Source organism: Sphaerodactylus townsendi, linkage group LG07, assembly GCF_021028975.2.
Source record: "Sphaerodactylus townsendi isolate TG3544 linkage group LG07, MPM_Stown_v2.3, whole genome shotgun sequence".
NCBI lineage: Eukaryota > Metazoa > Chordata > Lepidosauria > Squamata > Sphaerodactylidae > Sphaerodactylus > Sphaerodactylus townsendi.
In genome coordinates, this window is record NC_059431.1 from 2,542,734 (window position 1) to 2,565,662 (window position 22,929).

Sequence of the window (22,929 nt, forward strand, 5' to 3'; positions counted from 1 at the left end):
CCGCAGCCGCTGCTGGAGCCCGCAGCACTATCCAGGTGGGGACCCACGCCTGCAGGCCCGCCTCTCTGGCCCCGGCCGGCTGCGCAGCTCGCAGAGGGCCGTGGTGGGCGTGCCGTGCCGTCGGAGGTCGGAGGAAGGGCAGGCCCCCAAGAGGACCAGGCGGCCCTCTTGCCCAAGCCGGCCGGCCGGCAGGACAGCAGGGAGGGAGGGAGGGAGCCACCCACGGGCGCCGCCTCTGCAGGCCTCCTGGCCCGGCCCGGCGAAAGGGAGGCACCAGGGGGCGCTGCCCCTCCGCCGCTGCTGGCAAAGCGTCCGGGGGGGGGGGGGAGAGGGGCGGGCCGGGCCGGGCCGGGCCATGGAGGGGGCGGCCCCTCCCGGGGAGCGCAGCGCAGCGCAACGCAGCCGCCGTGCAGAAGGGCTGCCGAGGCCAGCCGAGAGCGCGCGTCCCCTGGCCCCGCCATGGCCCGGCCTGCCCCGCTGCTCGCCCTGGTGGTGCTGGCCCTGCTGCTGGACGCGCCGCCGACGGCCGCCTGGCCGGGCCCCGAGGGCGTCAGCAACGGCAGCGCGGCGGGGGCGGCGGCGGCGGGCACGGTGGTGACGCTGGCCGTGGTGCTCCCGCAGCACAACGTGAGCTACCCCTGGGCCTGGCCGCGCGTGGCGCCGGCCGTGGGCCTGGCTCTGGAGGCGCTGCAGCCGGCGCTGCGGGCGGCCGGCCTGGCGGTGCGCACGCTGTTCGCCACGTCGGAGCTGAACGGCGCCTGCTCCGAGTACGTGGCGCCGCTGAAGGCCGTGGACCTGAAGCTCTACCACGACCCCGACGTGCTGCTGGGCCCGGGCTGCGTCTACGCCGCCGCCTCGGTGGGCCGCTTCGCCTCGCACTGGCGCCTGCCGCTGCTGACGGCCGGCGCCGTGGCCTCGGGCTTCAGCCGCAAGAAGGACGGCTTCAGCACCCTGGTGCGCACCGGGCCCTCCGCGCCGCAGCTCGGCGCCTTCGTGGCCCACCTCCACCGCCACTTCAACTGGAGCGCCCGCGCCGCCCTGCTCTACGTGGACCGCAAGACGGACGACCGGCCCTTCTACTTCACCATCGAGGGCGTCTACGAGGAGCTCCACGAGGCCGCCAACCTCACCGTCCGCTACCACATCTACGCGCCCCACCCCGACGGCCCCGGCGGCGGCGGCGGCCCGGACGCCGCCGTCCAGTTCATCAAGGCCAACGGCCGAGGTGGGTCCGACCTCCCGCGCCGCCGCCCCCCCCCCTTCGGAAGAGGCCGCGAGAGCCGCCCGCAGCTGCCCGGGCGCGGGGCGGAGGACGAGGGGTGCGTCTGGGGGGGGGGGGGGCTCCCGCGCCATCTGCTGTCCCGCAGGCCCGTGGGTGGGTAGCCGGGGGGGGGGGGACTGGCGGTAAAGTGGGACAGGCGCCGCGCGGCCACCTCCCCGTAGAGCCAGCCGGGCGGAGGGAGCCCGCGATCGATTGATCGGCGGCAGCTGCTCCACGGAGGGGGGCGGGGGAGGCCGGGCGTCGGGAGCCGCTGCAGCAGAGAGGCCCTGCTTGTACGGGGGGGGGCATTTTTAGATGGGGGGAGTCCTGGTAGCCAGCTGAAACAGCATCTGTTTTGCATGGTTTTGCAGCAGGGTCTGCCCCCCCCTCACCCCCCGCTCGACTGAGCCCCAGCGGCAGAGAAGGGCCGGTGGCCCCTCCCGTCGTCATCTCTGCGTTCTTGGGGGTGCCACATCTGGGCTCCTGGTGGGGGGCGTCTTTTGTGGGGGTTCCTGTGCTCCCTCGGAGACCGGCCAGGCATTTGGTTGCGGGACAGGCCCGGCGAGGGTCCGGGGGCCAGAGGACGGGCGGCGCTCGCTCGCTCGCTCGCTCGTTGTGCGGGTCTGGCGCTGCCTACCCGGCTCCGGCCCCCTCCCCAAGTGCTCGGCCGCTGTTTTGAGGAGGGGCTGCTGGGTCATGGCGAAATGCTAGAATGCCTGGAATGCCTGGCGGGGGCAGCAGACGCAGCAGCCGCCTTTGATGCCTCCGAGGGCCGCCAGCCCGCCGGCCGGGGCTTCTGGGAAGCGAGGTGAGGCTGCAGGCGGCCCTTTCCTCTGGGACCAGCCCGAGGGCGGCCCGGTTCGGCCCTTCGCCGCCGCCCCCCCCCCCCCGCCTCCCGTCCCGGCTGGTCTGCAGGGAGGAGGGCCTGCCCGCCCGCCCACCCCCCCCCCCTTCCAGCCCTGATGAGCTTCTGTGTGCATTGGAGGAGGAGGGAGGTCTCCGCTGTTTACCATCTGGCTGGGGAGCAGTCTTGGCAGCCAGCAGATCCACTCTGGGAAACGCTGCTGCTGCTGCTGCTGCTGCTGCTGCTGCTGCGTGGGTGTTTTCTGAGCCCCCTCCTTGGCACTGAGAGCTCTGGGGAGCGTTGGGCTGGTGTGCCAGGAGGAGGCCTCATGCTTGACACCCATCTGACCCCCCCTTGCGCTGCAGCTGGGCCCCTCTTCAGCTTCCTCTGCTCCAGCAGTGCGGTCTTTGGCCCCATGCTGACAGCCCCACAGCTGGGAACAGTACCCAGTATGGGGGGCAGCTGGTCCCCAGACTTCGCATTGGAGCCTCAGTCCTCCCCAGCTGTCCTGGCCCCCCACAGGAGGGAATGGTGCGTCACCCCCGATGCTGCCCCGCCAGCTGCTCCCAGGTCCAAGAGAGCATTTTTGCAGGACTGAAACCCCTGTGCATATGGGGAGCTCATGATTCTTTACAACAGCCCTGTAAGGTTGACCAGATTCCTCCATGATGCAGGTGGTGAAATCAGAGGGCTGAGAGGGTCCTAAGATCAGCTTGTCCTAAGATCAGCTGCTGACTGGGTGGCTCTGCCAGGGATGCTGAGGGCCCCATGTGCTTTCCTCTCCGGGGGTGCTCAGCCAATGTTACATATTTCTCAAACTGATATCCTGTTTTTCTTCTCTGACAAGGCCACCAGAGCAGCCGACACATACAACACATACGATATACAATTATGCGATAAAATCATTTAAATCAACTCCCTCCCCAAACATATAACATTAAAGTAATTTTAAGGAGAGTTAAAACAGAGTTTAAATGCATACAAAAGGTAAAACATCCCTTCGGAGGGACGGATCACAAAAAGGGCACACCAACAAAACAAAAGAGAACTTCTTTATCCACTGGCAGAAGATGGCAACAGAAGAGGACCTCTCTGGGCATCAAGTTCCGGAGGTTTGGTGCCATGACCGAGAAGGACCTCCCCTGGGTTGCTGCCTGCCCAGTCTCAGGTGGCACCAAAGCTCAGCCTCCGGAGATGAGCACAACAGTCTGGTGGGTTTTTAGGGGCTGGTATTGTGCCCCCCACCCTACAGCACCATCCCACCATCTGTCTTTTAGACCGGCAAAAGAAATAACTCCTCTGCCAGCTGCTAGTGGGATACTACAATTTTCTCAGTGAGACGTTAAACATATTGCAATTTTTAAAGGTCCCTTTTTATAGTCACTTTAAGAAACATGAACAAGGAGAACAGGTATTGTCTAAGCAAATAACTGCATCCTATCCAAATATGAATATTCAGTGGGGTCAGAGGCTAAACTGAATTTGGCATTCAGGAGCACAAGCAGAGCCCTGCTGGATCAGACCAGTGAGGAGGGCCTATCCAGTGTTCTGTCTCACAGGGGGGGGGGGGGCAACTGGTTCCTCTGGAAGTCCAACAACAGGGCCCAGAGCAGTTTGAGGGAGGGGTGTCCAAGTTCTTTGCCTGGGAGGTGAACTCCCAAATCTTTAGCAGTGTTCTTAGGTGGTGGCAGAGTGAGTGTGAGGTTGGAGGAACAGCTTGGGGGTGGGGGTGGGGGCACTGGGCATGTACATTTATGTGCTTTGCAGAGTTGCATGCACATTTTTAAAAAGCCTCTGTGGAGTTTGTGCCGTCAGCCTTAAGAAATCACATTAATTAATTTGTTTCGCTTATACCTTTCTCCCCAGCGGGGACCCAAAGTGGCCGACCCCTCCCCCCTGTCTTTTATTTTATCCTTGTAACAGCCCTGTGAGGTATGTTAGACTGAGAGTGTCCGCCTGACCTGCGTAAGGTCTTGTGGCAGAGTTGGGATTCGAAGCTCTCACCAGCATAATTCCATGGCAGAGCCAGGATTTGAATGTGGGTCTTTCAGATCCTAGTTGGACTCTCTGCCCACCACACGGGCAGGTCAGATTGGAGGTCAAACTGGGCTATTTTGAAAAGAGGAAATTATTACAGTGCAGTTGAAACTCAGAAAGAAACGTGATTGCCAGAAAAGTGTCTCGATTCCTGCCTGGCGGCCCCTGAGAGAAACAGAGACCAGCAGGAGCTTCAGGGCCGGGACTTTGCAGAGTCACGGATTCCTTCCCCAGAACAGAAGCTCCGACCTCTGACTCTCGAAAGCGCCTGCTCTGAAAATCTCACTAGTCTGGACTCGGATCCAGGTTCTGCTACTGCAGACCGACTTGGCCACCCCCTGAAACCAGCCTAAATAAAAATGGGCCTGTGTTTTTGGGGGGGAGGGGCACATGAGTCCAGTCTTTCAGCGGTGGTCGTGCGCGCGCGCGTGCGCGTGCATGTGTGTGTGTGCCCTTTACTCCTTTAGGCTGCTGTGTGATTTCTTGGGGTCGGTGGAAGGGCTCTGCTGTGATGTGGGGTCTCTGTCAGGCTGTCTTGGAAGCTCTGCTGGCTGGAAGCGCACCTGTCAGGGCTGCTCCGGGAGCAGGCGGAGCAGAGGGGCAGGCGCCGTCCTTGGTGGATTCTGACTCTGAGGAGCCAGGCCCCTTCCAGGCTGTCTGGCTGGCATTCTGCTCGGAGCCTCTCCTGCCTCTGCCCAAGACGTGAGCAAGGAGAGGCCTTCTGGGTGCGTGGAGGGGGGGCTGCAGCCGTGCGCCCTCCTGGCCCCACTGCCAGCAGAAGTGTGGCTGTTTCGGAGGGTGCTCTGGGGCATCGGTGACCTTCTCGGGCATCTCTTTATTACCTTTTCCTGTTATTTGGGGCCTCACTGGGATGGAAAGGAAGGCCTGAACAATTTGGAGATCCAAACAGCTGCTGGGGATAAACAAACTGAGCTCCATGGCCCTTCTAACTGCCCCCCCCCTTTTCTGGTCTGTAGCTTTCGGGAAAGAGAGCCTAAGCACGTGGCCCTTTTCCCACTCCCTCCACTCACGGGACACTTGCTCTTTTGGCTTCAGCCTTTGACAGCCAGAGATCCAGCCGCAGCAGCTGTCACACTTGGAAAGTCCCAGGAAGGCTGCGTGCCCCTTTCCCAGAGGTCTGTGGCTGAGTCTGGCCCTTGGTGCCTCTGGGCCTCCTTGGACCAGCCAGAGGAATGTCTTTCGCAGCACCAGCAAACCCAGCTGCCCAAGGCTGAGCCCAGCAGATGAGCCACCTCTCCGAGTCTTCTGCCTGCTGAGTCTGACCTTTGATCTGCTGAGGGCAGCAGGAGCCTCCCACGTTGCCTGCTACCTGGCTGGGAAGGTGCCGTGGCATAACCACAGAGCTGAGTTCGCTTTTTCATGGGTCCACAGGACTGCTGTCTGCCCTGCTGCCCGGCAGCAGCACTCTGTGGTCTCAGGCGGAAGTCCTTTCCATCCCCTCATCCCCAGCTCTGCAAGCTGGGGTTTGGCAGGGGGGTTAAATGTGGGATCTTCTGGCTGTGATCAAAACAAGACTCTGCCACTGAGCCAGGAGCCCTCCCCGGGGCACTTGGGACAGGGTTGTGAGCAGTGGTGGGATCCAAAAATTTTAGTAACAGGTTCCCATGGTGGTGGGATTCAAACTGTGGCATAGCGCCAATGGGGCTGGGCAGGGCACGGCGGGGGTGTGGCCGGGCATTCTGGGGGCGGGGCATTCCTGGGCGGGGGTGTGGCAAGGACGCAGCCGCTGCGCCAGTCCTTGGGCGGGAAACGAATGCACACAGGCACAGGCTGCCACACACGCCGGTGCACCTCCGGCTAGACTGCTTCAAGCTCTGCACGCTACAGCTGAGAGGAGGGGCGTCACTGGGCAAAACCGCATTGGCAAAATCACCCATTAGTAGCCCCCCCTCGGCACACACAAATGGTGGTAACCTACTCTCGGGAACCTGTGAGAACCTGCTGGATCCCCACCTCTGGGTAGGTGAGGCAGGTGTTGAGGATTGACCCAGGGGCCTTGGCACCCACCTGTGCCCGTCTGCCCCACTGCCCGGCTCCAGAGTTGTCGTGGGGTGTCTTTTGCAGGGGCAGCTGAATCTCTCTATCTTTGGGGCTGCTCTTGGCTTTGTCTTCAAATACATTGTATTATTATTATTGTGTATTATTATTATTATTATTATTATTATTATTCCCGCCCTGCTCCTTGCAGGGCGGGAGAAGAGGTGCCCGGCGGCTCGGCCGGGCCGGCCGCCGGGGAAACGATGCTCCCGCCCTGCTCCTTGCAGGGCGGGAGAAGAGGTGCCCGGCCGGGCCGGCCGCCGGGGAAACGATGCTCCCGCCCTGCTCCTTGCAGGGCGGGAGAAGAGGTGCCCGGCCGGGCCGGCCGCCGGGGTAACGATGCTCCCGCCCTGCTCCTTGCAGGGCGGGAGAAGAGGTGCCCGGCGGCTCGGCCGGGCCGGCCGCTGGGGGAACGATGCGCCCGCCCTGCTTCTCGCAGGGCGGGAGAAGAGGGGCCCCGCGGCTCGGCTGATGGAGCCGCAGAACAGCGGCGGAAGAGCCGCATGCGGCTCGCGAGCCGCGGGTTCCCGACCCCTGGGCTAGACTGCTTCAAGCTCTGCACGCTACAGCTGAGAGGAGGGGCGTCACTAAGGCAAAAACCACGTGGCAAAATCACCCATTAGTAACCCCCTCTCGGCACACACAAATAATTAGTAACCTACTCTCGGGAACCTGTGAGAACCTGCTGGATCCCACCTCTGGTCGTGAGGCAGGTGTTGATTGACCCAGGGGCCTTGACACCCACCTGTGCCCGTCTGCCCCACTGCCGGCTCAGAGTTGTCGTGGGGAGTCTTTTGCAGGGGCAGCTGAGGCTCTATCTTTGGGGCTGCTCTTGGCTTTGTCTTCAAATACATTATTATTATTATTATTATTATTATTATTATTATTATTATTATTATTATACAAAACAGTTATACACAGCAAACAAGATCAATATGCTGGATTTTGTATTACATCACACGTCGGACACTTCCCAAGCATCTAGGACTGTGTGATGTATCGGTGAATAATGCGTGCAGAGCTGAGTAGGGTGGCCTTTTGCAGCTGACATATGGTGATTTTGTCAGCGCCAATTGTTTTTAAGTGCCGTTCAAGATCTTTAGGCAGTACACCCAGTGTGCCGATTATTATTTATTGAGTTTATAGACCGCCCTCCGCCCTCCCCCGAAGGGCTCAGGAGGGAGGGAGGATGGCAGATCAGGGACCCCAGCTGGGGAAAACATAGACCTCTCCTTGCCTTTCTCCCCACTGGGATGGGATCAATGGGCAGTTGGGGGGCACAGTGGAGAGCCCCCCCTTCCCTTGAGCCATGGTTCCCTCCTCCCGCAGATTTTCCTCTTGGGACTTCCATCGGAGGGATGGGGGGGGGGATTTGTTCTGAGGATGTGACACTGTGGGGCTGGGGATGGTGTGGGTCTCTGTGTGTGTGCATTTAAGCCTTCCCTGAATGCTGTTTTTATTGATCAAAATTGCCCCCCCCGCCCCGCCCTGCTCAGCTGCTTATGCCCTGGGAGAAAAATGCACTCCTCTTTGCCGTTCCTTTTTCCCTTGGGGCATCAGTGGGGTGGGGGCTGGCTGGGGAGTGGGGGGAGACCTGCGTTGCTGCAGCTCAGCTGCTCCGCTCCAGTCCCCCAAGCAGCCCCCTCAGCAGCATCTGTTATTTTGAAAGGAGGAGCCGTTGTGCCTGGTAAGCGTGGAGCGTGTGCACGCGCGCGCGCGCACACACACACACACACACACACACACACACACACACACACACACACGGTGACCCGGGAATGCACCTTGGGCAGGCGTGAGGGCAGGAGTGGATGTGCCGTTTCAGCCCCTGGGCCTTTGGTCGTGGGAATGAAGACAGAAGGAGACTTTTGTGTCAGTTCCGTCCTTTGGCTTTGCGTGATGCCATCGGCCACATGAAAAGGCTCCTATATTCTGAACAAACGGTGCTCCGCTGCTGCTCAGATTCATGATTCTGAATGTCAGATCTTGCATTTTACTACGTGGGTGTTCTGCCCAGTTTCAGATTTTGTACCAAAAATCCACACTAGATTCTTCAAATGATCAGATTTACAAATTCCAGACTTCTTGCAGAGGTGAACTTTGAGCCCACCTTAAATAATCGGCTGCCTCTCTGTGTCCCAGTCAGGAACTTTCATTGTTGCTGGGCTTGGTGCAGCTCCTAGCACGCTGCTGGCAATGCTGCTAAGGGCACCTTCTGGCTAGCCCTGACGCGCAGAGCCGTGTGGAAAGTCTGGCTCATAAGGACCAGTCTGGGAAGGGGCTGGACAGGCATCTGTATCCAGATGTACTTGTTCACTTTAAAATATTTATATGCCCATCTTTCTCCCAAGCAACTCAGGACCCAAGAGAGGAAACAACAGTATAAAACCAATTAGATGTTAAAAATTAACATGAAAACAACCAATATAAAACAAGTCTGCCTCCTGGTTACTGAGTTCCATTCAAACTCCTGGTTGCTGCCTACCGAGCCCTTTGAGGCTGTGGCTCCTCGTGTCTGCAGGGCCGTCTCTCCTGGGATGCTTCTCTGCAGCAGCTGAGCCAGGCCTTCTGACGGTGCCACCCGGCAGGTGGGCAGGAGCAGCAGCAGCAGCCCATTTGGGCACCCTGCCTTCTGTCCCTCTGCAGAACGTACGGAACAGGAATGCTTGGGAATCAAGTTTAATCATGAGGGGGCTAGAACGGTCCTGTCCGGGAGGAAGGTCTCAGAAGGGAAGAGGATGGCCGCCTGTCTCTTGCAAGGTCTGTCCAGCGTGTCTCTCTGCTTTTGCTACATTGACATAAATATTTACTTTAAAAGGTATCTTAGTTCATTCTCATGACTTTTCATCATATCAAAGAATATCTAAAACAGTGGTCCACCTTTTCATATATAGGATTCTGTTGGACACCATCTTTGAACTAGCTAAGAACATAAGAACATAAGAACAAGCCAGCTGGATCAGACCAAAGTCCATCTAGTCCAGCTCTCTGCTACTCGCAGTAGCCCACCAGGTGCCTTTGGGAGCTCACATGTAGGATGTGAACGCAATGGCCTTCTGCGGCTGTTGCTCCCGATCACCTGGTCTGTTAAGGCATTTGCAATCTCAGATCAAAGAGGATCAAGATTGGTAGCCATAAATCGACTTCTCCTCCATAAATCTGTCCAAGCCCCTTTTAAAGCTATCCAGGTGAGTGGCCATCACCACCTCCTGTGGCAGCATATTCCAAACACCAATCACACGTTGCGTGAAGTGCTTCCTTTTATTAGTCCTAATTCTTCCCCCCAGCATTTTCAATGAATGCCCCCTGGTTCTAGTATTGTGAGAAAGAGAGAAAAATTTCTCTCTGTCAACATTTTCTACCCCATGCATAATTTTGTAGACTTCAATCATATCCCCCCTCAGCCGCCTCCTCTCCAAACTAAAGAGTCCCAAACGCTGCAGCCTCTCCTCATAGGGAAGGTGCTCCAGTCCCTCAATCATCCTTGTTGCCCTTCTCTGCACTTTTTCTATCTCCTCAATATCCTTTTTGAGATGCGGCGACCAGAACTGGACACAGTACTCCAAGTGCGGTCGCACCACTGCTTTATATAAGGGCATGACAATCTTTGCAGTTTTAAGCTCTTGGTCTTCTGTGTTTCATTGGACATGCTTGCCATTTTCAGTAGCTTTACACCCAGGTCCAGACATATTAAACATAGGTATCTCAAGAGTCATCTAGTTTGACCCCATGCACAACAGAGGAAATTCATACCTTCCTCCCTTCCCCCTCCCAGTGACCTCTGCTCTATGCCCTTAGGATAGCAAACATAACTTCCAGGATCCCTGGCCAGCTTGGCTAGGAGAAAAATGCCTTCCAGACCCCAATGTGGCAATCGGCATTGCCTTGGGCATGTAAGAAGGCATTACAAAAGTTGAGCAGCGGCTCACTCCTGCCCTCCCTGTGAGAAACTGTTTAAGATCTCAGAATCCACATTGCTGCCCGATGGCCACCTCGCCTCTGCTTCACAGCCAGCAAAAAGCCCACTTCCTTCCGCTGAGGAGCTGCCCCAACGCTCGGGAAACGCCAGCACGGAGAGCTAGCGTGGTGTGGTGGTTAAGAGCGGTGGACTCCAATTTGGAGAACCGGGTTTGATTCTCCACTTCTTCCCGGGAATGACAGAGTCTTATCTGGTGAATCAGATTTGCTTCCGCTCTCCTGCATTCCTGCTTGGTGACCTTGGGCTAGTCACTGTTCCCTTCTCACCCCCACCTACCTCACAAGGTGACTGTTGTGGGGAAAGGAGTTTGCAATCTCCTTTAAAGTCTCTTTACGGGAGAGAAAGGTGAGGTATAAATCCAAATTCTTCCTCTTATTACAGCCCTTCAAATACTTGAACGTCTCTCAGTCATCTCCTCTCCAGGCTAACCATTCCCAGCTCCTTCAATCTTTCCTCACGAAACTTGGTCCCCGTCGTGTCTACTGATGTTACGGGAACTGTTTCTAATCCGCTCCCCCGTGGAGGCTGTTCTGGGTCTGTGGACTCCCTGTTTGGCATGTCCAGCTGACAGACCAGGCCTGCCCTGCGTGTGATGGGAAGAGCCCGCGGCCTCCCTCCTAAGCGTCCGGAGAAGTGGGGGGGGGGGGGCTGTTTCATCTTAGGAAGCCACTCAGAGAAGAGGCTCTTCCAGCAATGAACGGGGAAGGGCTGTGGGGCTCGTGGGCAGATCATCTGCATTACCTGCTGCCGGTCAGGGGTCCAGTCCCCTGGCGATCCCGTTCATAGGGTGGGAGCGGCCTGGGCTGGCCGTGGTGGGCAGAGGGTCCCATTGTAAGGAAGCCGCTGTGAGTTTCCTGTTCTCTCCCTTCCCTCTTTGCCACCCACCCTGTGCTTCCTGAGGGGGGCAGGGGGGCGTGTTGAAACCAGTCAGTGGTCTCAGAGGGGTTGGAGGACTTTAGATCCTGCCTTCTGCCCTTCGCAGGCAGGCAGCATTTAAAAAAATATACATGATAAAATTATGTTGCAGAACCATCACAATAAAATCACAGAAAAAACATATATATTTAAATAAGTTTTTAAAAAGAGTTTGAAATCCCTACAAAATACATACAAAACATTGTTCCGAAGGAGGCGGCATTGAGCACCTGCCAAGCAAAACAAAAGTCCCTTCACACCTGGCAAGGATGGCAACAGAAGGGGACAGGTGAACTTCTCTGGGGCGAGAGTGCCAGCGCTTCGGCTCCGTGACCCAAAGAAGGAGGCCCTCTCCTGGGTGGCTGTCCTCCCATTCTCAGAAGGCAGGGGCACCCGAAGATTGGCCTCCAAAGAGGATGGTCATTATGGAGCAGGTTCCTGGGAGGAGGGGGAGGGGGAGGGGGAGGAGGACCACCGTCAGGTGTGTTGGTCACATACCTGCCAGCCAGGTAGACATGACCCCCAAAGTGGAAAGCTGGAGAAACAGGACTCCCCTTGGAAAGAGCCCTGCTGGTCTCCCCCCCCCCCCCCCCGCAACTCCAAGCAAGCTTTGCCCTTTTGCCTGTCTGGGATCGGTCTCCTTCCACCTGGGGCAACAGTGTGATGGACCTCTGTGCCCCCTCTCACTTGGGGGTCCTTAGGGTGGTCCTTATGGTGGTCCTCATAGGATGGGGTGAGGCCAGTGTGGCTCTGGTGGCAGCAGCCCTCCTTTTCCGCCCTGTAGAAGAGCCTAGACTTTCTTGTGTGTGCATTTGCACACACACACGCACACCACTCTAGAGGGCTGCTGGTGGCTTAAACCATGGGCAGAAAAGTTCCAACTGGCTGTTGGGGGGGGGTGGATTATAGTTATGCAACTGTGGAATCGGCTGCGAAGGGTGGTGGGGAGCCCCCCTCAGTGGCACTCTTCAACAGTGGCTGGACAAACACTCATCAGGGATGCTCTCGGCTGATTCTGTACTGAGCAGGGGGTTGGACTAGATGGCCTCTATGGCTTCTTCCAACTCAGTGAGTCTGTGTTTCTCCTGCCGGACAGATTGAGGCACAGGGGGTGCTGTGGGTGAGGCCCACCCTTTCACTCCAGACTGCCCACTTGCAGGTGTGCAGAGACCATGGGCAGATGTTGCTCTGCAGAGTGTGCTGGGCATCCAAGGCTGTGCCTGTCTTGGTGAATGGAGGGGGAGGGGCGTGTGGTGCCTTGGGGGGGGGGGGAGCTGCCCCTGTGGAGCCTCCGCTGCGCTCTGTGCTCCGGGCGGAGTGACTCGGCTGAGATTCTGGGGGAGGTTTCTGGGAGGCCTGCAAGTCGGAGCCGGCCGTAGCCCTGGGATGTCTGTTGTGGGCGAGCCGTGCCAGGGAAGGAGCCGCCCCCTCTTTCCTGTAACAGGAGCTGCCCTCCGGGCCCCTCTGTTTCCAGCGATGCAGCCAGGCAGGCAGGCAGGCCGGCCGGCCGCAGAAGTTGCTGGAATCCTGGGACCTGGGCATTCTTTCGGCACAACCACAAACCCAAACATGTTTTTCTGCTGTGGTGGCTGGCCTTTCCTGGCAGCTCCTGGCTGGCTCTGCGTCTCACCTGGCCCCCTTTCTCTCCAGCCCCACGGGCGGGCAGGACGCCCCCATGGCACACTCCTTCTCCGCAGAGCCCCTGGTGGGTCAACGTGTGTGAAAGGAGGCTGGCTGGCTGGGAGGCGGGGTGGGGTGGGGTGGGGTGGGGTGGGGGCTGCCCTCTGGAGCCAAGAGGGGCCAGGCCCTCCAAAATCTGCCTGTGCTGGGGGGCGGGGCTGTCCCTCTGCCAAAGAGGACGTGGGCGGTGCAGAGGCCGGGGTTGGGCTGCTGAAGGCAACCCCCTGGCCCTCCGCGGACTTCCCAAGCCTTCGGCTCAGGCCCCTGGCAGTTTTCTCGGGAAGGCTGGTCGCCTCAACAGGCCGGGTCTGCTGCGCTTGATTTTGTGGAGAGGACCCAGCAGCCGCCTTCTTGGGCGCCCCTGAGTCAGTTCGTCCTGATCCTGCGCGGCCCTTGCTGTGTGAGCCCCTCTTGGAACCAGGCCCAGCAGAGGCCAGCCAGGTCAGCCACAGAAGGAGCTTCTGCAAGTCTCTCTCTTTCCTCCACAAGGTCGGAACCCTCCTTCGTCAGCAGCAGGGGGTGGCAGTCAGGGTGCTTCGTACGTGGCCCAGGAAGACGCAGGTTCGAGTCTTACTCTGCCATGGAAGCTGTCTGGGCAACCTCAGGAGAGTCACACACTACCTCACAGGATTGTTTTGTGGACGGAGGAGGATAGGACAATCTTGTAAGCCATTTTGGGTCCCCATTGGGGAGAAAAGGGGGGCTCACATCCTTCTGTGGAGTCTGCTGAGACGGCCGGTTTTCTGTGTCTTGTTCTGAGGTTCAGCTCTGATTAGCCTGGTGGAAAAGGAGCTGGGCGACGTGGCCTAGAAGGCGGAGCTGCTGAGCCGTGCGTTGGAGGATATGGGGTGCCAGCCCCCCCCCCAATCCTAACCCCCCAGCACCCGAGGGGGTCTGCTGGAGCAGTGCTCGTGGGAGGAAGAAATGGCTCAGCGGCAAAGGCCCAGCATGGAGGGCTCCTCAGCCGGGAAGCAGGTGTGGGGAACACAGCTTGGCTGTCCCCAGGGCCTGGGATGGCTCAGCTGTCCGCCAGAACAGCCATGACGTCAGGAGGAATGGCAGTCACTTGACACCCCCCTCCTCTTTCCAAACAAGGACCCCCGCCTGCTGGCCTGCGGGAGAAAGGGGCTGCTGCCCTGGCCCTTGGGGGGTTCATTGATCAAAATATTTGCACCCCACTTTTCCTCTTGTGTCCAGCAGCCATTAAAACATTCAAAAGGAAACCAAATGATAGAAAAAATTAAAAAAACCCTCCCCCCACTGCCCCTGGGAGGCCCCTGCTGTCCAGACGCCAAAGAAACCAGCTGTGTGACATCTCCTGAAGACCCCCAACAAAAAGGGCCTCCTCGCCTCCTCCCAGTGCCCTGGTGGAGGGGGGAGGGGCCCCCTGCCCACCCACCCACCTGCCCGCCTGGAGAAGAGCTGTGGTCGGTGCAGACTGCGGTGGGCACCTGGGAGGCAGACAAGGGCCCTTCAGGGCTAGAGCAGCCCCTCAAGTGGAGCCTGGACATCAACTGGCCAGAGAGGCAAGGGAGGCTTCTGTTGGGCGGCCACGGACAGTGCTTGGGCCTTTGGATTCTGGACTGGCTGCGGTTTCTGCGTCCTCTTCGGGGGAAGCCCAACCCTGAGGGTGTGGCCGTTGTCCACAGAGAGCAGAGAGGTGGGCAGCTTGACCGAGCCTAAGGAGAGGGCTGGCCAGCCAGAGGCAGATGCCAGCAGGTCTCTTAGGGGCCCCCGGCTCCAACCCCATTTACACAAGACGTGGATCCAAACCCCAAGACATCCACCTTCCTGACTGGCTTCGCCACTCTCTGGTCTGGATCAAGAACCAGCAACAGAAAGCTGGAGGGGGGGAGGGGGCACCCAGCAGACCAGATGCCCGTCAGCAAAGGCCAGTCTGCTCAGCGCTTCCTGGCACCCACCCCGGAGCCTGGTGTGCCTTCAAGCAGACCTGTGCAGAGGTGGGAGCTCTGGGGGGCTCTGTTGCACCTGCCCAGGAGTGGCTCAGATCCCTGTCATTCCCCTGCTGGGGTCCTTTGGGAGCTCTTGGTCAGGATCAGACCCCTGAAGTGATGGGTGATTTGGAGCTGCTGGAGGTGCTGCTGGCCGATACTTACGTGGATGTTGTAGACCTGAGAAGAGCCCAAACAGCAGCCTATTCGAATGGGAGGGGCGGCAGCAGCAGCAGCAGCAGCAAAGTCCAGCTTGGTTTGAAGTGTAACAGTTCCCCCGGTTTGAAGCCTGACGTGGGTGTTTTGTTGTATGAGCCCCAAACCCGGACTGCTCCTTACTCCACTAACCACCGGGTGCAGAAACCACAGGCAAAAGTGCAGCGGTTTTCAGGTGCATTTCAAGCTGAATGAAGACAGCAAATAGGGGCAAATGAGGGGACTATTCGGAGAATGAAGAGGAGCCCTGGCAGGCAGGCAGACTGGTTGGCTGGCTGGTCCAGAGCAGGGAGACGAGGGGTGACCTGGGCTCGGCCACATCAGTATCTGGCTCCTGAGAGGTCATCTGGAAGGGCAGGATCAGCGTGAGGTGGAGCCAGCTCCATGTCTCCAGAGGACCTTCATGGGCAAAGCATCTGGGGGAAATCAGATCTCTCTCCGAGACAGCAGCTTCTTGCATACTTCAAAGAAGCATGATTCTATGGAAAGGCACCAAAGATGGCTTCCAAGAGCCCTCAGGGAGACCTCCTCTGGCCCCGGATGGTTTCACAAGAGAACAAAGAACCACCAATGGACCATGACCTTCCAGGGATTCAAACTGCCTCGGTAGTTCCCTGGCAGACGGGCACTGATGGCCACGTGGGAGGCCTGAGGTGGGGGAATGTTGGTCACATTGAGGAAAATACAGTGTAAGGGCATCTGCTTGAAGGACGGCACCAGGGTCAGTGGTTAGAGTCATCAATCTTTTGCTTATTTCTTGTATGATGTTCAGTAGAACTGAAGAAAATAATTGGGAGAAATCTGTACAAATCTCAGAAACTGTTTATTCTGAATGAACTTGAGCAGATGAGGGTACGGTGAGGGGAAAAAATCTCCAAGAGATGGTCATGTGCTATATGAATTTTTTCATGTTAACTTGCAATATGTTTCATGCTAATTCAGAGTTAATCTATTACCAATGTTATTCTGATGTAACTATTGCCTGAGGAGCCCCGTGGCGCAGGAGGGTCGGCTGCAGCACCGCAGTCCAAGCTCTGCTCACGATCCAAGTTCGGTCCCAGTGGAAGTCCGTTTCAGGGCAGCCGGCTCAAGGTTGACTCCGCCTCCCATTCTTCTGAGGCCAGTAAAATGAGCACCCAGCTTGCAATGGCAAACCATCCCGTGAACGTGGTCTGCCAAATAAATGTTGTGATGTGATGTCACCTCATGAGTTAATAACGACACTTTGCCTTCAACTATGGAGTGAAAGCCAGAGCGGTTCAGAAGAAGAGTTGGCTTTCATACCCCCCCTCCTTTAACCTTTGAGGAGTCTCAAGGTGGCCTTCAGTTGCCTTCCCTCCCCCTCCCCCTTCTCCCATCAGGTGGGGCTGAGGGGCTTCGGAGAGGACAGGGACTGGCCCAGAAGTGTCCAGAGGCAGGGAGGGTCTGCCATCCTTCATGACTTCACTGTGCTGCCTTTCGCTGTCGTGGTTGAGGTGTGGAACTCAGAGCTGGGAACCCCAGGTTCAAATCCCCCCACCCCCCGGCCATGGAGCCCCACTGAATGAATGACCTTGGGCCGTTCACACACTCTCAACCCCCGGCAAGTATTTGATTGGGAGACCACCCAAGAAGTCCAGGGTTGCTACGAAGAGGCCGGCTGTGGCAAACCACCTCCCAACATCCGTTGCCTTGAAAACCAAACACGATTGCTGTGAGTCGGCTGCAACTTGGCAGCAAAAACAAGAACAGCAACAAAAGTGATGGCTTTTTAAAAATGTTTAAATGCTGATGTGTTATGTGAATCCTGTAGAACAGTTTTAAGAAAATCCTAAAAAACAGTTGCCTTGTATGCTTCCTTGTCCCCTAAAGGCTGCAGCTCCTCTGTTTGCCCTCCATTCCCCCGAGGCTGTTTGGGGGGTGCCAGGGAAAGAGGCATCCTTGCCCTGGAGTAAGACTCTGGGCGGCTGGTTTTGAAAGTATCGGGGCCTGCAGTCTCTGCTGCTGTGTGCGGCTGGCTGGGACTGGCATCCTCCTCCCGTGGAATTCGGTGTGGATTAACGGGGCCCGTCAGCACTTCTGCTTGGCCACAGGCTTCTGGTTGGTCTTACAGCCCAAATCCTATCCTGGTGTATAGTGAACGTCTCATCCTGCCAATGGCGGTGATCCACTCTGTTCATTTATCTGGGTATTAAAGAGCCAAACCGTTCCCTCCTCTCTCTGCCAGGCAAGTCCATATCCCTGCCGGCCCTCCTGCATCGGTCAGCTTATCTTCCCCGGCCGTTCTCCTTCCGTGGCTTTTGGGCCCATTCCCCACCCCCACCCCCGACCCCTGCTCCCATTTGTTATTTGATAGGACTGAAAGGCAGAATAATGGCCAACTTTGCCGGGAATGCAGGAAAGACAGATTACGCAGGAGTAAAAGGACCAGCGTGCATTTGCAAATGCAGAGTTCGCTCACCACCACTAGTTACGAGGCAGGCAAAATGTCGTTCAGGAAAACTGCTAGTGATTGGCCATTTTGGAAGAGATTAATTCACAGGGTTGCCACAGGCTGGAAGTGATTGGCCAGCACGTTAGGTCCACACAGACCTCTTCCACTGTGGATTACCAGGAGGGGTGCAGAATCTCTCAGTAGGGTCTATTGTGTACATTCTTAATGCAATCTGATGAAGACATCATGAGAATAACACAACAAGCGTGTGCCCAGAATCTTGCAGTGTCTCCATTGTGGAAAGACTGTTTCTCTGCACTACCTGCCCCTTTGCGTGGTCTGTTCCTCCCAAAGTGTTGAGCTGCCTTCAGCTGCGTATTCCTGTTAGAGTTGGTTGTTATCCTGCTTTTGTGCCTGTCGGGTCTTGAGACGGCCTCTGGGGCTTGCTTTTGGGGTCCCTTTCCTTCACGTTGGCTGTTTTTGCACCTGAACCCCGGTGGTCTGTGTGGTTGTTTGCAGTTGTCTACATCTGTGGGCCACTGGAGATGCTACACCAGATTCTGCGCCTGGCCCAGTGTGAGAGCATGACCGACGGGGACTACGTCTTCTTCTACGTGGACGTCTTTGGGGAAAGCCTGCGTGCTGAGGGGCATCGAGAGGCTGCCAAGCCCTGGCAGAACAAGGAGAGCCAGGAACCCAGTGGCCTTCAAGAGGCCTTCCAGGTAAGATGCCCCTGCCCCGCCCCCGCCATGGTGGTAGAGGGAGGGAAGGAGGAGGGATGCCTTGGGAGGCTAACCTTACCGTCCTTCTCGGACATATTGCAGTGCAGGCGTGTGGGTGGGGGGAAGACTTCTGGGAGTTCGCCATTTAACTCATGCAACCATGGCTGCATCCCAGACAATGTGAAGCAATTCCTGCTGGCAGCAGTGCCTCTGGGTACATGCAGAGAGCCTTTCCCTGATAAACGAGCAAGCGCAGCTGTACCCAAGGTGCCTGCCCATGAGGCACAGGTGTTCTTGGTGTGTCAGGACTGAGCCGTGGCCCTCCCCCAGGTGTGGGGTTTGCCTCTAGAGGAGCCCTTAGGAAAGGCCACCCCCTTCCACCAAGCAGGAAAAGGGATGCTTCTGCCTTGCAGAGGCTATGGAGAGCCCCCCCCCCCCCGGGCCTGCCCCTTTGAAGCTGTGGTGGGGCCTGTGGCCCCCCCTCGGGGTGGGCGTGGCAGCCGGCTTTGCACTTCCCGGCACAGCCCCAGGCCTGCTGCCTGGACTCTGGCCAGGAGGAAACTGGTGTAGAAAGGAGCAAACAAGGCCTGGCAAACTCTGTGCTAGGAAAAGAGAGCATGAGCCACTGGATGGACTTGATAGGAACGGTGAGACATGGTATATACGCTGTTATAAACCTTCCTGAGTCCATCTGGGCAAAGGGGGCCTAGAAATCAAATTATAAAAGGTGTGGGGGGGGGGGGGCAAGACTGTGGCACCAGGAAAGAGGGTGCCAGTTGGGGAGGGGGTGTCTCAGATGTTGGCAGAGCCCACCCACCTGGTTCTTCCGAGGTTCACTGGTTGGCATGGTGTCTCTTCAGAGTCCTCCTGAATTGCCCTGAGTAGGTGGTGGCTCCCCGGCAGGCCGAGTCAAGAGAGGAAAGTCCTCTGTCAAGAGGAGGGTGAAGCAGGATGGGCCCCCACTTCTGGTCTTCCCGTCTCCCCTCCAGGAAAGGGCAGAAGGGGGCAGTCAAGATGGTTATAGAGGTTGGAGCACAGCGAGGGATGAAAATGTGGAATTCACTGCCAGAGGGTCTGCTAGTGGCGGCCACCGGCACAGGCACCTTGAAGAGGGGATTCCACAGATTCAGAGAGGAGGAGGAGGAGGAGGAGGAGGAGGAGGAGGAGAGCTCTACTAGCCAGAGGGAACCTCCACCATCCAAAGCAGCAGACCTCTGCAGTCGGGTTCTCAGCGGCCTCGGCCTCTGTGTTGACTTTCCAAGGGCCTCTGGCTGGCCGTGGTGTGAACAGGCTGCTGGGCCACAAGGCTGCTGCCGGCTCTGATCCAAAAGGGGTCTGTTCTGCCGTTCTCTCCAGAGCCCCCCTGGGACATGGCCTCTGGTGTGCCCCTGCAACCTTTTCCTCTCATTCTAGACGGTGCTGGTGATCACTTATCATGAGCCCCAAACGCCCGAATACCAGCATTTCCAAAACCAGCTGATCCTGCGTGCCCGGACAGAGTTTGGCGTGGAGCTCAATGACTCGCTGGTAAGGGCCCCCCTGTCTGCTGCCCGCCCGCCCGTGGACCACTTTTCATCCTCGTGGGGTAGAGTCCAGGGCCCCTGGGGGAGGAGATGGATGAGGGAGAGAAGCCAGCAATCCAGGGCGAGGCCCCCCACCTTCCTTCTGCCAGAGATTGCCAAGGTGGGGATGGGAGACAGTGCTTGCCTGGTCTGTGCCTGGCAAGCAGGGCTTGATGCCTCGGTGAGCACCAGGCATGTCCTGGCTTCCTGGCTGGTAGTTTTCTTCTTCCCAGCTGGCTTCCTCCAGTCCTTTCCAGAGTTTGTTTTGGCCTGAGCTGAGCTCCCTGCCTGGCACCCGTGTGCCGCTAGAGACTTCTGGTGCCGAAGGGCTGGATACTCTCTCTGTCTCTCTAGCCCTGCCTCTCACTGGCCGACTACGCGTGGCAGGGTTCCCAGGACTTCAGGGAGGATTGGCCGTGCGGGGGGGTGTCTTTGTTTTGGGGCACGTTCAGCATTATTTCCCACTGCCCTGTTTGCAGCGGGGCAGGCATTCCCCAGCAGCTGGCTTTTTGCTCGCATCCAGGATCGGCAGGGCTGATGTTTTGCGGATTCTCTGTTGCACATGTGTGCTTTTTAATATAATCTTTAATTTTTATCTTTATCCTTATCAGTCAATTGATATATCCATCTCTGAACAGATTGATATATCGACCTGTTAAAACGTAAAAAGATGAAATATTAAAGAAAAGTCTTGAATACGGTATCTGTGCACTTTGCCCAAACACTGAGGGGCGAGGAGGGAGTCTTGACGGCACACAAGCTGCAAAACCACAAGAGGACCACATGCGCTGCCATTTGCTAAGCTTCCGAGGTTCATGATCGTCCGTCTCCCTACGTGCCGTAAACCTGAGCGTCAAGCCCGATGGGCTGTTCCCGGTGTGGTCTGGAGTCACTGATTGCTTGCGTATAAAACTACAAGTCTGGACACATCCAGAGTTTGTTGATCAAATGTAGGAGTAAATTGGGTTTTTGGACTGATTGGCTAGTCTTATTATTTTTACTTTTTTTAGTCTTAGTATTGATTTATCAATCAATATGATTATTTAAATTTTTTTTAGATCTAAAGATATGCAGGAGCATGGAGGCCACGGGCAATAGAAATGATGCAGCAGGACAAGACGCGGGAAGTGGTCGGCAGCAGGGAGGAGGGGAAGGGGGAAGCATGCGAAGCAGCGCAAAGGAGTGCGGGCAAGACTAGGCAGGCAGGCTGTGGGCAGAGGGAAGAGGTCTGGGGCAAAGCTGTGCCCACTGGCAAATATGTCCCACACTGGCAGCAAAGCCAAATTAAAATTGTGCTACAAGTGGATTTGCTTGCCACGGAGGGAGTAGAAAGTGAAAGCAGGGCTAGAGGAAATACTTCTGCACAAGAAATCTTGCTTCACAGACCTTTGCCTCCATCACACAGCAAACATCTTGTGTGTCTTCGGCCTTTGTCTCTCTCCGGGTTCCTGGGCTGCCTTTGCAAACAGCAGAGGGTGCTTGGGGGTCTGTGGGGATGGAGGGAGCAGAGTTTCCCCCTTGCCCCATCTCTGCATGCACACAATCCTGGTTTCACTGGTGGGTGGGGGCTGCAGGCGGAAGGGCCCAGTCCTCGCTTTGGGTGACACTCATGCAGTCTCTGCTGCTGGGACATGCAGTGAGCTTTGCCCTGGTGGCCCCAGGACCACTGCAATGCATTCTGGGTGGGGCTGCTGCTGTCGGGTGTCTGACGTGACCGGGGTCCCGACCGCGCCAGCTGGACTGTGGATTGACGCAAGCCACACAGAACACGTCAGCCCAGCTCCCCAGCTGTGTCCGTTCCGAGCCTGGCTCAGCTCAAACAGCCGGAGCCCTGGAGACCGTGCCGCATTCCCAGCCCTGGGCCGTGCTTCCGGGGTCCCCGACCTGCCTGCTTTCCCAGGCCGCCGGATCCTGCCTGGCCAGCCACTGGGTGGGAGAGAGGAGGACTTCTCCAGCTGTTGATTGGGAAGGCTCACTGCAGCCGCGGGAGGAAAGGCTGGCCACTGGCCCCCTCCCCCCTGCAGAGTCAGAGTGGCCCAGAAAGGAAGGGCGTCTGGCTGCCCTGTCAGGCTGGCTCGGGCGCTTTTGTGGGGGGGTGGGCGTAAGAGACTGGTCCTCTCACTGCCCAGAGAAACCACCTGTCTGCATGGGGCGTGGGGCGCTCTGTTCCCTGTGTCTTCTGGGGCAAGGCGCGTGCTGCTCTGGTGTCCTCAGAGAGAGGCAGACCCAGGAGAGTCCAGAATCTCTCCTGCCCATCGATGCCCATTCTGCTTGAGCCTGCTGGGCTGGGCTGTGACCCACCCTCTCTGTGCCAGCCTGGGCAACCTTGCTGTGGGTGTGCACGGCCCCTGGAGTCCAGCCACACCACACACCAGATGGGCTTTGGGAGGGGGAGGTTGCAGGGACCCCCACAGGCAGACAGACAGGCACCAGCTGAGACTCTGGAACATTCCCCAGGCTAGCTGCTCAAGTGGTCCCTGTGTGTGGGGGAGGGGGGCATGGAGGAAGGGAGGGGGGGCATGCAGCTGCTTGCAAGATCTGCAGGAGGAAAGGCCCCCCAAGGAGGACAGGCCGGGGGAGGGGGGATGCCCCAGGATGGGCCCTGCCCCCCAGGCTCCTCTTGGAGGATCCCTCCTAAAGAAATGCACAGGGCTTCAGGCTTGACACCGGGAGACAGGTGCCCCTAGTCCACAGTTGGCACCTGGCCCGCCTCTGCACCCAGTCTTGGAGTCACAACTGCTGGAAGCTCCCAATAAGCAGGACCTGTGATCACCCAAGTGCATTCCGGGGGGGAGGTCTTTGCCACAAGGGTGGTCTGAGCCCCCCCCCCCGGGCTCAGTTCAGCCAGGAGCAGAGTCCCGACAGCACCCACAAGCCCACCCCCAGAACCCCAGCAGCTTCAGGACTCCCCAAAATCACCTGCCTGGCCTCTCTCCGAAGGAGGGAACTTGCGCCTCCCCCACAGAGCACTTCCCTTTGGTGCTGGCAAAGCTTCCGCAAGTAGGCACTGCTGGCAGCCGGCTGCCGTGCAGGTCCAGGGAGCTGAGGGTTGCCAGCCTCCAGGGGGTGGCTGGAGATCCACCACTGTCCCAACAGTGATCGTTTCCCTGGAGAAAAATGAAGCTCCTTCAGGAAGGAGGTGGCACTCAGCTGGCGTGATTGTACCCCTGCACTGCAGCCCCACTTCCGCAGGATTTCCAGGCAGCTCCCAGTCTGGAGCTGGCAGCCCTATCAGAGCCCCCGGCCGCCTGCTGGGTCTGGCGTCTGCTCTCCCCGGCCCTTCTCCTGGC

General features: G+C 57.9%; 1 protein-coding gene across 1 annotated transcript in view; it reads left to right on the top strand.

The window, feature by feature from the left end:
- The first annotated feature begins 332 nt into the window (after positions 1–332).
- NPR2 (natriuretic peptide receptor 2) overlaps positions 333–22,929 on the top strand; it is a 33,260-nt gene continuing 10,663 nt past the window's right edge. Inside the window, exons 1-3 of the mRNA XM_048503588.1 lie at positions 333–1,225; positions 17,875–18,077; positions 19,491–19,604. Of these exons, the coding sequence (XP_048359545.1) occupies positions 460–1,225; positions 17,875–18,077; positions 19,491–19,604 (1,083 nt within the window). The 5' untranslated portion in view covers positions 333–459. The remainder of the gene's footprint in view (positions 1,226–17,874; positions 18,078–19,490; positions 19,605–22,929) is intronic.